General features: G+C 35.0%; 2 protein-coding genes and 1 long non-coding RNA gene across 3 annotated transcripts; 1 reads left to right on the forward strand and 2 right to left on the reverse strand.

Annotated features, from left to right (window-relative positions):
• LOC107617750 lies at nucleotides 3,630-5,071 on the reverse strand. The gene is made up of 3 exons (XR_001615056.2): nucleotides 4,859-5,071; nucleotides 4,452-4,548; nucleotides 3,630-4,094 (listed from the first exon to the last, which is right to left on the reverse strand). It is a non-coding gene; the product is annotated as an uncharacterized LOC107617750 (long non-coding RNA).
• On the forward strand, nucleotides 5,457-9,512 carry LOC107617749 (heterogeneous nuclear ribonucleoprotein 1; the record flags this gene model as incomplete). The annotated part of the gene is given in 13 exon segments (XM_016319599.1): nucleotides 5,457-5,695; nucleotides 5,869-5,958; nucleotides 6,472-6,537; nucleotides 6,610-6,675; nucleotides 6,769-6,854; nucleotides 6,967-7,012; nucleotides 7,189-7,243; nucleotides 7,489-7,565; nucleotides 7,745-7,880; nucleotides 7,964-8,091; nucleotides 8,158-8,262; nucleotides 8,830-8,970; nucleotides 9,139-9,512. Coding segments are annotated over 13 exon segments (1,080 nt in total). The 3' UTR covers nucleotides 9,202-9,512.
• LOC107615749 lies at nucleotides 10,112-12,577 on the reverse strand. The gene is made up of 4 exons (XM_021112443.1): nucleotides 11,512-12,577; nucleotides 11,026-11,326; nucleotides 10,843-10,924; nucleotides 10,112-10,635 (listed from the first exon to the last, which is right to left on the reverse strand). The coding sequence occupies exons 1-4, from the start codon at nucleotides 12,140-12,142 to the stop codon at nucleotides 10,144-10,146; spliced, it is 1,506 nt and encodes a 501-aa protein (XP_020968102.1). The 5' UTR covers nucleotides 12,143-12,577; the 3' UTR covers nucleotides 10,112-10,143.

Consider the following 13,979-nt stretch of genomic DNA (forward strand, 5'->3'; position numbering starts at 1 on the left):
AAGAATAATTATGTTTATAAAATGATTAATTATCATTTACTTCGGAGAATGATATTAATATTAAATAAAGTATTATACATAAAAAAAATAATATAAATAAATCAAACAACGATAATAACATAACAAATAAGAGAAAATATAGGAAAGGAAGAGAGACAGTAAACTGAAATGCATGAGAAAAAATAGAAAATTACCGAAGAAAGAAAAAAAAGCGTTTTGTTTCTATAAGTTTTAATACTAATCCCTTTGAAAGTTTAATGCAGTAATGGATAAAAAATTTAATTGAGTTGAATCACTTGGCATGAGTTTGTTTTCAACGTAATGCATAGATACTAGTATTTAAATGCATAGTTATTATTTAAATGCATGTGTTAAAAAAAATGAGGAGTTTGATTATGGCCCAGCGTTCAAAACCACAATTAGTCAATGCATAAAATTGATATATAGGAATTGATCATATGTCATATAGTTAAAAAAAAGACATATAGGAAATAAAAAAAAATGTATATAAGGATAGGCTACGGATTCGTTACTCCTACTTTTATGTGGGAGTAACATTAGCCATCATAAAAATATTTATAAATAGCACCCCGTTTTTGTATTTTTGGAAGGATTTATAATTAAACCTTTTACCCCTGTATTTTTTCTTTTTACACATTCTTCCTTTTTCTTTTAATCATAGTTTCAAAAGGGACGAGACATTTGGCTCTGCTAGGGTTCTTGCCTCCTTCTACCAGGTCGCTGGTTCTCTATTCCTCTCCCTCTGTGGTTCCTATCTCTGATCATCGTGCACCGTTGTTGGTTCTCTGCTCCTCACCGTGCGCCATCGCTACTGCTCTGCTCCTCTCCGTGTCTCGTGGTCGTTGGTGGGTGATCTCGCCGTGTCTTGCTTCCGTGTCTGCTCGAAGTTGAAGCAATATTTCTTCTCTTGTCTGGACTCACTCTGGCTCTCTGCTTTAGTTCGGTAGTTCAATTCAGGTATCTCTCTCAATTTAGTTTCTTTCTTCTCGAAGTTTCAATTTTTCAATTAAGAAATGGAAATAATATGAAAGAGTCTAATCTGCCGCCGCGCAAAACGCCGTTTTTTGCTCCTGCGAGCTTCTCCTCCTTCCTGGAGCTTTTGCTCTGGTAGCTTCTCCTTATCCATTAACGTGCCTTCGCCTCCTCGATCTGTTTCTCAATTTGCGTTCTAACTTCTCACTTTTAGATCTGTAACTAAATTCACATCCTCTTGTTCTGATTACTTCAATGATTGTTATATGCTAATTATTCTAATTACATCCTCTCTCAATAATATTTTCGATTTCGATTTTGAATTCACTCTTAATTATTTTTTCTAGCATTTCATCTTTCATGAGGCTTTGATAATTGACTGGATGCTCTTTATTTCTAACTCTGTATGTTCTCCAGTTTTTCGGCTGCATAGCAAATGTTTTGCTGATAATCTGTTTCCTGTCTCCTTACTTTTGCTGCCTTCCCCAATTAAATCTTGTTTAAAATATGGATGATGGACTGCTGAATCTTTATTGCTGTTTTTGGTATTTTATTTATTTAAATTTTTTCGTGGCTAGTCTAATAGGATGTCCTTAAAATTTGTAGTATTTTAGGCTATCCTTGGAATTTAATAGATACCATAACTTCAGGATATCTTTTCAATATATTGTGGAATGAATTAGTCCAACACTTCCCATTATACATCCTCATGACTTACCCTTTCAGATTGTTTCAGCACTTCCCTGTGTACTAATCATATTTTCATTTTCCATTTTAAAGGCCGAGCAGCACCTTGCCCTTCTATGTTTGGGAGAGATTGGTAGGAGGAAGGATCTTAGTGCACATGCTCATATAGAAAATATTGTCATTGAATCCTTCCAATCTCCTTTTGAAGAGATAAAGTCTGCTGCCTCTTATGCTCTTGGTAATATCGCTGTTGGCAACCTTCCAAAAAACTTGCCGTTTATCTTGGATCAGATTGATAATTAGCAGAAGAAACAGTATCTCTTGCTTCATTCTTTGAAGGAGGTGTGGCTCAATGTGTGGTTGTTTTGTGCCTTGCTGTTGGGGATCAGAAGTGTTCATTGATGTATTCGCATTTTGGTTAGATTAGCTAGGTAGTTTAAGTAGTTTTAGCTTAATTTCATGCATTTTATTCAAAATAAACAAGCATTTGAATGAAGTTTCTTATTATACACTAATATATCAAGGACTAAGTGATTTTGTAGTTGATTCTAAGCAAATGACATAAGAAAGTGTTGAATAGTTGAATTATAAAAATTGGATACATTATATTTCGCTTCTATGTTTGAATAATTTGAATTGGATACATAAGAACTCGTCCACAGTGAAAGAATTGGTCTTAATCTTGTTTTGGCAAGCAATTAATCTTGTCAATTTTTAAATACAACACAAATAACAAACTACAATAGCATAGACAAGGTTATGTGACAACTAAAATGCTATGAAAAATAAAGAATTACAACAAAAATACAATAATACATATGAGTTCCAATTAGAAAAGAGAGAAGAAAGAAAATAAATATGCATTCAATATCACGTTTCTGAAATTTAAATATTTTTAAAGTTTAAACTAACAAGTTTTACAAAAGGCATCATAAGATAAAATCAATTAAATTCCTTCAAGAGTGCATCTTTGTCCAAAACTACACAAGCCAACACAATTTTCCTTGACTGCTCCTTTGTTGTATACCAATACGGTGGGCAGATTTTGATCCGGATAGTTGGGAATGCAATCAGTTGATATTATCTTAACAAGTTTATTTTGTTACAGGATATCTTGTGACAAATTCTTCAATGCATTGCATCAAAATCCCACATTCAGCAATGTCAAAAATAAAGTACAACAAACTTCAATAACAAGCACAAGAAGCATAAAAATAAAATTAAACAAATTTGGATTACCCAAGTAATTTATAGATATTATATGAGGACGTGTGGTGTTCAGAAACATTTTCTGGAATTTGAACTTAGAAATGTCATCTAGCATACCCATCTTTGTAAAGGATGACAACCACCCAAACATCAGAGGGAGCCTGTGAAACCTCTCGAACAAAATCAGATCCTGAAATTGGAACCACTGATCCAAACCTCAACTTTAGCTGCTTCCTTCGTCTCAGCCAATCTCTTCTTCCTGTTAAAGCACAATGCCTAGTAATGTGGTTATTGATAATAATGAGTCCAAGATTCTTGTGACTATGGCAGGGGATGAAAACCCTTCCTACTTAGTTGAACCAATTGCTTCTTTGAATTGTTGCACTTGTGATTGTGAAGCTAATCCAACACTACCTTTATCAAGTTTAATCAATGAAAAAATACTGACCAATTGATTAGAAACAGATTCACAATGATTTTTGTTATGGTGCTTCTTCTTCACCTTTCACATTTGAGTAGTTTTTAGGTTCCCTGAATATGTCAGGCAATTAAGAGTATCTATGTAATAATCACAATGATTTATATCATAAGATATAGAATAAAAACAAGACTTAATCTACTTACACCTAATTCATCATTCATTCCCATGCCAAACTTCCAATTTATCAAAGCTTCATGACTTCAATTTTATCTAAGCTTCATGACTTCAAATGAACTCTAGAGTTTGATATCTTTGTTCGAAATTATTTGTTATGAATATTAAATTTATCAAACTGAAGCAAAAAAAAAACCATAATTAATCAGACATTATGAAAGGTGTACACAGACACTGTAACATTTGAGCAAATTAAGAGAAGTTCAACAAGCAAGTTCGCATAAACATTAATGCAAAGATTTCAATACATCCTTAAAATATGCATGAGTTAAGTAAAAACATATTGAAGGGACTACAGAAGCTCACAAATTCAAAATATTAAGATCCTTCAATAGTTTCCTTAAGTGGAAATCAAAGTTGGATACAACAGTCATCTTAACTGTGCCAGTGTTTATCATGTTACTATGATAGGAGGGACAAACTTAAAAGAAAACAATGGTTAAGGAGGAAAAAGATATATTTGATTCGTGAAACTTCCAGCATCCTTGAGAAGAGTAGTTGTTTCATAAGCTCCATCTGAAAGATGCCACACATCTCCATTTGCACAATACTAACATGAATAACACTAAGTTCAGAAACAAGCATGTGTCATATTGTATATTTGAAATTTGAAGGCATGTGTCAGGTATTTTTAAAATCTCCTGCTAATTTATTTTTCCTGGATAAGTATGCAATAATATATAGATAAATAGAAACAACAGATGAATTCTGAGGAATGAACAAGAAGGAAGATCAGAAGATGAACAATTAAAAAGGATAGATATTATCAAAGTATTCAAGGTTTTGAATCTTTTGATAGGTAAGAACTGAATTTTCCAAAACAGTTGTGCAATTCATAGATAAATTAACTTTATTAAGAGAATCATCATAAATTGGTACTAATATAACAAATAGAGCAGTCTCCTACGCAGAATGGTCACATTGTAAACTTCTTCAAAATAATCTTCATCACTGCAACCAGGGACTTCAGAAATTACAAGTTTTCAAAATGGCCTCCCATCTCCCTGTTAAAATACAAGTATAAAATATAAGAGAGTGTGTAGTAATGATATGACTGCATAAAATTCTTTTGAAATCAAAACAACATTCAGATAAAATTATTAAACACATAAATAAATCTATTGCCAATGAAAATTGCACATTTGCACACTTCTCAGAATCCATACTGTGGCAAACGAAGAACATTCAAATTCACATAAAATTTTCATAAAAAAGAAAATAAAGTAAAATAAAAATAAAATGGAGGGAGAAGCAGAGATCAGAGATCAGAGTCGCTGGTGAAGAAGGAGAACAGAAAACGATAAAGTGGTATACCCGAGTGTAGCGGCAGCGGCAGAAGCGTGTTGCGGCGTCGAGGATCAGAAAACAAACACGGTGCAGGGGAGAACGAGGAAGCAGCGCGAATAGAGAGGAACATAGAACAACCAAGGCGAGTAAAAGAGGCTAAAACCTAGCAAAGCCAAGGATTTCTTCTTTGAATATGGAATTGAAAGAAACAGGAGAAATGTGTAAAACAAAAAGATTAAAGGGACAAATATTTAATTATTAATTAATTTAAAAATAAAAAACGGGGTTTATTTTGTAAATATTTTATTAGTGGTTAATCATACTCCCACATAAAAGTGGGAGTAAGGAATCCATAGCCATAAGGATATGTCTATAGAATGAACTCAATGAAGCACGTCATAGAGATAATAATAAAAAAATTGATGCAGAATAAAATAGCTTATGTGTAGTGTAAAAGAAACAAAAAGAAATAACTGTGGTGAAAGAGAAGTAGAAAATTACTTAGATCATAGTAATATTGTGCTAATAACATGTTATGAAAATAAAGATTAAAGTTTAAATATGCTGCTGCTGATGATGATGAAGGAAACTGTGTGTGAGAAAGAAGTGTGCTTGTTGTATGCAGGAGGAGGCGAGTGTGAGGGATTTAGAGAGAGAAGAGAGGTGAGAACGCTGAGTGCTCAGCTGAGAGATTCCATTTCACCCCCAACAGGAGAACGAGTGCCTAGAATTTCTTTTTTATTTTTTTTTCATTTTCTTTTCTTGTTCCCCCTCCCTTTCTTTGCTTTCCCCACATTCTGTTAGGCACTTTCCCTTTTTCATTGCGCTACCTTCAAGTCTCTGATGGAGCAGCGAAAGCTTGTGGTGAGTCACATAAATTCAACTTGTTTCTCTTCAATCCTCTAATCATATGTATTTAGGAGTGATTGACAATAATTAATGTTCTGGCATTCTTTTTGTTGATGAACATTATACTTAGTCAATTGTTCGCGTGTGTAGTTATTTTCTCACTTTCTGCCTTCGTAATTTTTTCCTAGGTTTTGGGTATTCCATGGGACGTGGACACTGAGGGCTTGAGGGAATACATGAGCAAGTACGGTGAATTGGAAGATTGTATTGTCATGAAGGTTAGTCTATCTTTACATTTTTTATTAAGTGTTGCTATTTCATGTTCAATTCACCATTGGAGAATCCACTTGACATACCATGTCAATTGTAGATTTTCACCATTGATTGACAAGGTGGTTTCTCCTTTAGCTCTTGTTTTTGGTAAGAAAAAATGCTTGTTTATTATGAAATGAAAACATTGCACATGACATGGAGTTACTTTAATCATTTATCCTATACAAATTACGTGAAGTATACTGTGAAACAACTGCCAGAATTAATGCATATGAATGTCTAATTATTTACCACGTCAGTTGTACTTGGTTTCTTAATAAATGCATTGTAGCACTTAGCATTACTCTCTTAGGGTAGTGGACTACTGGTTCTCCGTGAATTATTAGCGATCACATCCCATGAGGTTTCAAGATATAGCTCTTAACCCCAAACTCGTGCAAATATTGCACTCTGCCCCAAAGTTACAAAAATGTTGCACTGCACCCTTAGCACGTTCTAATCTACTTTCTTTATTTTAGGAGCGATCAACTGGACGATCTCGTGGATTTGGATATGTTACATTTGCTTCGGTGGATGATGCTAAGGTAACTGCTGTCTTTATGTAGATGGTCATTTGCACACACTTTATCATGATCTGACTGACTTTCTGGTGGCAGGATGTTCTATCAGGTGAACATGTTCTTGGCAACAGGATGCTGGAGGTCAAAGTGGCCACACCAAAGGTAGTAATCAAATTGCTGATAGGACATTAAATCTATTCTGATTCATTGCTGAGTTATACTATCCTGCTGATTTTGTAATGTTTCATTTTAAAGGAGGAGATGAGAGCACCAGCCAAAAAAGTAACCAGAATATTTGTAGCCAGGATTCCACAATCAGTAACAGAAGCATCTTTTAGAAGGTACATGATTATGTTGTATCTTCATTAAAGATGTGAAGACTCGAGAGTGTTGTTTTCATTGCTAGCATAGTCTTATAATTTTATGTTATTTTCTCTTTTGGTGGTTTTGCAGTCATTTTGAGAAATATGGTGATATAACAGATCTGTACATGCCAAAGGTACTCCACTCCCTGGCATTGTCATACGAGATGTAAATTGTAGTTAATATGTATAATTTTGTATGCATGTACGTTGTTGACAGTTGCCCAGCAGATTTATGCATGATGCACACATATTTATATGATATTATTGTAGTTGTATGAATGATTTATGATTTATTTCCATTTTCCAACAGGATCAAGGATCAAAAATGCATCGTGGAATTGGTTTTATCACCTTTGCAAGTGCAGGTTGGGTTGTGTGCTCTACTCCTCACTACGTGCATATTTTAAGTGAATGGGGTTTATAGTACTCTAGTTTCCTTTTAATGTAACTTGATAGTTATCTAAGAGCTTGATTGACACCTGTTGTAAACACCTTTTTAATGCGTACAATATGTGCCCTCATTTGCTCTATATTTTGGTTTATAGACTTACTTTTTGAGTGTAGTGGAAAGGATGTATCAGTTACTATAAGGAGATTTTCTGTCTTGCAGATTCTGTCGAGAGTTTGATGGCAGAAACCCACGAACTGGGAGGTTCTACCGTGGTGGTTGATCGAGCTACACCCAAGGCAAGAATTTTCATAAAAATGTCTAACGTAAAATGTGTTTGTGGGTATATATTCAGTGCAATAATACTTTTGGATTTAGTTGCATACACGAGCCATTTGTTTTTCTACCGAAAGGTATTTTATTTGTTTTGGTTTTCGTTATAACGTTGGTCAAATAATATTGTATATGCCATTTGCAGGATGATGACTTCAAGCCAGTAGGCAGGATGCCACAGGGAGGGTATGGTGCATATAATGCTTATATTTCTGCAGCAACTAGATATGCAGCACTTGGTGCTCCTACTTTGTATGATCATCCAGGCCCAGTCTTCGGAAGTAAGCATGGAATAAAAGCTCTGGTGTATGGAATAAAGATGACTATTGTTGCTGCATACTGATTAGCTTATTCTCTAAATCAGGGGGAGAACCATCTCGTGGAATCGGTAAGAAGATTTTTGTTGGCCGACTTCCCCCAGAGGCAACTTCTGAGGATCTTCGTCAATATTTTGGAAGATTTGGCCGTATTTTAGATGTTTATGTTCCCAGGGTAAGATATTTAAGAACACATACGAGTTTTCTAAACTGCTGAGATCAACAGTCTTCTTTGATGTAGGATCCTAAGAGATCAGGTCATAGAGGTTTTGGATTTGTTACTTTTGCTGAAGATGGTGTAGCAGATCGTGTCTCACGAAGGCCTCATGAAATTTGTGGACAACAAGTACATTATTTAGCATTTGTTTCTATCTTGGATTGTTCCCTATTTTCACAAGTATCTGTTGCCTTTTCTTTGCAATTGAAATTGAAATATATCTATGTGGTGATAGAAGGGAATATATGTTGATTGAGGTTAACTGCCTGTCTTTTGAATGCCCATTTATTATTTGATGTTTGAAGCATGCTATTGTTGGAATAACATTGGAACACTTTAGTATCTAAAGTTGGTACTTTATGAAGAAGAGATGAGTCATAATATGGATTTGTGATTTTGTTCCTATTTATGGAAACCTATCATAGTGCATCGCTATATACGTTGCTTATATCACATGACAAGAAATCTGTACCATAGAACTTTATGATACTTTTTATGACATTACATCTTGGATCTTGCTGTGAATGTCAAGCTGAACTCGATGGTAATTGTGTGATTATATACAGTGTGGCAGATTTGTACATAATGGTGCACAAATTTGTTCTTCTAGTGTTGTCTGTATTCCTTGTGATGGAAAAATTGTGAGTATAATTTCTTGGTTTTAAATATGATTGTGCTAGCATCTTGCTCCTGCAGGTAGCATTAGATTCAGCCACACCTGTTGATGATGCAAGTCCGAGTGGGAATTTTATGATGAATGGTGTGGGTTCTTTTGGGGGTTATGGAGGTCCTATGCGAACTTATGGGAGGATGTATGGTAGCCTGGACTTCGATGATGTGAGTATATACACAGTAATGATTTGATGTGAAGAAAATGGAAATTGGATTAATGTGATTTTGCAAGTGCACCGTGCATGTTAAACATGGGCACTATTTAAGTATATATTAAAGTACCATATAGTTGTACGTATTTGGCTTTTGCTTATAATCTATTTTCTTTTGTAGTGGGGTTATGGAATTCCCAGTGGGAGGCCATCAAGAGCAGATTGGAGGTATAGACCATACTAGGAGAGAGCACAGTTTTATTGGTATCATCGCCGTCCGAAATGCTAAAATAGATGCCAGCGAACTGTTTCTATATTTAATAATTTTTAAGTTGTAGGCACTATGGATTGGATTCTAATTTATGTATTGTAAACCAGATAATACTGTTTCCCCTCATATGTTTTTATTATCGTGTATGTTAGTTGTATTGCATTTGATTCATGTCATAAAGATTTGACAAAGTTTAGTTTATTGCTAAAAGGTCCAACGTAATCTTTCCTCTTTTATCCGAGTTTGCAACCAGCTATGGAACAGATGATGAAAAAATGTGTTCCGTGTATTTGCAGTGTTGATACTGATTTATGATTCACCATAAATAAATGTAGTCTTTTGCCTAACCTACAGGTCAAGAAAACTTGGCTTTGATTTTAGTCCTCTTTATGTAGTGGAATAGCTTTTTGGTTACGTCCGCAAAATGTTTTTAACCGCATGGATGTAGTTCATTTAATTATAACTAAGAGTTGAGATAAAAACACTTGTAACGCCAGAAATTATGGAAAAGGATTATCGTTATAACTTATAAAAGTTGTCAGGCTATCATTATAGTGTTATTTTATCTCAAAATCTTGTAACGTCATTTTCAAAGCAAGCTCGCTGATTTTGTTGATATGTTTATTATTTTTATGAACAAGCAAAATAACTGATGGTTATATGGTACACTATCCTTTAATCACATGTGCAGGCCGAATGGCTTAGTATAGTTAATGACTACGTCCGTGTGCGTCTACATTCAGTGCTCTTAGCCTGACAATGATATAAGGAGAATAAATGAAGGAATTTTAATTGATGGATATTCTTGGTAAAAAGGGGATTCAGGACACAGATGTAGGTGATGTAAGGATCTATGCTTAGGCTTGAACCACTGCAAAATATATCAAATCAAATGGCATCAACCAAATGCAGTATTCACATTTCATATATAAGGCGTAATTTTGTATTCTCTATTGTGTTTATTACGAGACAAAATCTTAATGACAAGAGAGAGTGCAAGTAAAAATAGCTATGTGATGTGTATATAAAAAATCTAGCCACCCATAAAGAATGTGTGTTGTAATACAAAATAGACGTTAAAAATAAGTTAAATAATGTATTTATACACGAATACATAATGGCTAATTTAGTGATTGATTTTTTTTGTGCACGTAGTATTTTTGATATGCATATATGGGGTGAATCAGTGATCAAAAGTGCTAAAGCATCTGCTTGGAGACCATAACTGAATATAATTTGGTAATGAAAAACCTTGAGAAGCTTGGAATTCTGCTTGCCCTGTTGTCCTTGTTCTTGTTTTTGAGGCATTGCTATTGAACTTCTCATCTTTTCAGCTTTCATCTGCGCCCTTCTCAGCTTGTTTAGAATCTTATCCATTGATGACGATCTCTTCTTTTCCAGTTTCATCTGTATCAAACCTCTTCACCATTAGGGGGAAAAATGACCTATCTGCATACATTTTGTGAGCTTTTTCTACACAAATTTTAATGCCTTCCTTGCTTATTGATCTTATCATAATATATATACATATATATATTGTGTTGAACTAAGGACACACTCCATATGAGAAAGTTCAACTTCAAAGCAACAGATTTTGATGAACTGAAATGAAACCTCGAGTTTGCGTATTGTTGCTTCAGCCTTTGCCTTCTGTTGGCTTTCCCATGCAACGATTTTGGCTTCCTCTTTCTGAATCCTACAACGAAATAGAAGTTCATCGGAAAACACACAATCAGAACAACTAAATTATATGTCTCTAGTTCATTGAATGATATGAACATAACAATGATGACATACTTGGTTATGTCCATGGTGGACTTTGCAATATCTGAACATGAAGTTTGGATTTCACTATTACTTTCTTGAAAGGAGGTGAGCTTTGTTGCATGACCTTTAGGCCACCTAATAACAGTGGCCTCACTATCAACCTCAACATCTCTAACCTCTAATTTACCAGAATGTCCATTTTTCTGATCCATGGCTGATGTCGGCGATGAATTCGCATCGTCCTCATTCTCCGGAGGGCTCATCTGGGTACCGTGATCACGTCTTGAGAAAGGTGACATTATGCGGTTCTCCTCATTCTTAGGGTTCTCATCTGTAAATAAAAGTAACTGAAAACATTTTAAGTATATGCAGATTCTCAGACATTAATATAAACAAGTGAATAAATCTTGGCAAACAGAATATCTTTTTGCAATTATAGCTAAGCGCTGGATCCAACAATATGAAATATGCAATTTTGATTGGTAACTAGGCTGCCCAAAAACAAGAAGCACATACCTTGAGAATTAGGCGAAGATGGGTCACATAACAATTGATTCCACATGGGAGCCAGAACACCATTGTTGTCATTGAGCACCGCACCAGTAGAACATGGTTGCATAACATTGCCGATATCAAAACGGTGACCAAAATCATTGTCATGCGCATCAAAATGATGAAGAGAGAGAGCATCTGGTGCCAAGACTCCTGTTGTGAAAGATGAACCAACCATCAAGTTCCTCACAAGCAAGCCTTGGCGCAGTGGAATTGTAGGTGAATAGTTCGAGTAGTAGGATGATGATGATGTTCCTGGAGGCATAATTGGACCACTCTTTGATTTTGGATGCCTTTGAAGTTGTGATCGTGAATATGAGTTTCTGTTGTTGTTGCTGCTGCTGCCATAGCCTGAAACTGGGCTACAAATCCATCTCTCAGCATCATCCCATTTAGAAGGCATTGTTCTTCTTCCACTGTTGAATGATGTCAAACCAGAATGCCTTCTGATTCTGCTTGTTTGATTCAACACTACTCTCTCTGAATTCCATCCCTTTTGGCTCCCGATGCTTCTTTCACTATGATTTTGCATATCTGGGATTAGAAATGAGCCCAGTTTCATGGAGGAACTAGAGTTATTATTATTACTCTCCATGAGAAAAACTAGGGTCAGTTCTTCACTTTTCCTGAAGCTTCATATTTGTTGTTGCCAAGCTCTTAAAGAAGAACCGAGGTAGTACAAATTTAGAATAGAGATTAAGTGAACATGTTTTTGCCTTTTTGGCTCATCTACTACTACTTCATGTACAACTATTCTTACTTGGGGGTTGTTGAAAACAATGTTTGCTTCTATCTGAGCCAAAAAGAGAGTGTAATGGATTTTGATCACTCATGACTCCATCACACGGTAAGATTAGTCCATTTCACAACAAACCAAAGCAACGGGCCCTGAATTGAACTGAATAGGAAGAAGCCGAGAAATTCAGGTAGAGAGAGATGTTACTGCTGATTTTGTTGCTTAATGTTAGTCAAATTTGACAGGTCAATATTATTGTTGATTGTAGAGCAGTGTCTTTGAATACTGAACAGGACTAACCATGATTATTTTTAAAATAATATCAATATATAGAGGATCCATATTGCAAGATTATGTAAAATGCTTGATAATGATGGGTAGAAGAAGTATTAGATAAGTTGAGAGGATTGGATGTACATAACACATAAGTCCAATAATACCAATGAATGAAGCCACTTTGTTAAGATAACATTGCTTTGGAACATTGGGTGTGGAACAACAAGCAGAACAAGACAAGAAACATTAGCTGTCACCTGTCAGGCATGCTTGATCATGTCCTCTTCCTATTCCCCAACTGATTTAACTCCCCAAGCTAGTAACAATTTCACTCACAAAGCGATTAAAGAATAATCACTACTCTTTCTGCGTTCTTAACCTGAATCAAATCAATTAAGAAGAATTGACTTTGTGATACGCGCTCAACGTCGAAAGATTTTCGGGCCCATCAATTCAAGTTCTAGATGACAAATGAAATACGGCCCAAAGTGACAGAGGCAACAAGTTTTATACAACTATTGTTGGGCTTCACTTTAGTTTTTACTAAATTAATCATTTCAGATCAAATCCTAAAAGTCCCTTAATAGCCCATATTTTTTTCATGATAAAAAAACACACGAGCAAAACTAAGGGGCATTACGCCCAAAAAAAAAAATATATATATGTGAGTGATGAAAATTGCTTTATTAATTGAAACAAAATAGATAGGGCTATTAGCCCTGTTGTAATAATAATAAAAAAAATTGAAACAAAATATATTTTTTATCTTTTCAATTAATTGAACTATTTTAATTTTTAGGAAAAATTTCACTCCATTCTCCTGAGAGATACTAAAATGATATTCTCATCTCCTCTATTTGTAAAATGTACATTTTCCTCCCTTATAATTTTTAGAGTAAAGGACAAATAGGTCCCTGACCTTTTTTCTGCGGACCATTGAAAAATACTTTTAAGTCCCTGACGTCCTTAAAAGTTGGACGGATCAGTCTCTCCGTCCAAATACCTCCGTCAGACCTAATGAAAAAATCTGACGTGACTACCGTAATGCTTGTCATGCGTACGCGTGGGTCACACGTACGCGTTGCCTGACCTCTCACGCGAACGCGTCGCGTTGCCATGAATTCAGCAAATCCCCATTTCTGTATGAATTCTCCACTTTGTATGCTTTTTTTTTTTTCATTTCTTTCAAGTCATTCTTGCCTTCAATGTAAAACCCGATCAAACCGTAATTAATTAAATAATAAATTAAATAGAAGCGAATATGGTTAGAAAATCTAGCAATCAGAATTTGATAATTTAAATATGATATTTGGACTCAGTGGATTTTTCTGAGTCGGAAAACATAGTTTTCTGCGTAAGAACGCGCACTGGAATTTTGACCGGCAGTACCGGCTGAGATCTGTCTGGTACTGTAGCTGAA

Source organism: Arachis ipaensis, chromosome B09, assembly GCF_000816755.2.
Source record: "Arachis ipaensis cultivar K30076 chromosome B09, Araip1.1, whole genome shotgun sequence".
Classification (NCBI taxonomy): domain Eukaryota; kingdom Viridiplantae; phylum Streptophyta; class Magnoliopsida; order Fabales; family Fabaceae; genus Arachis; species Arachis ipaensis.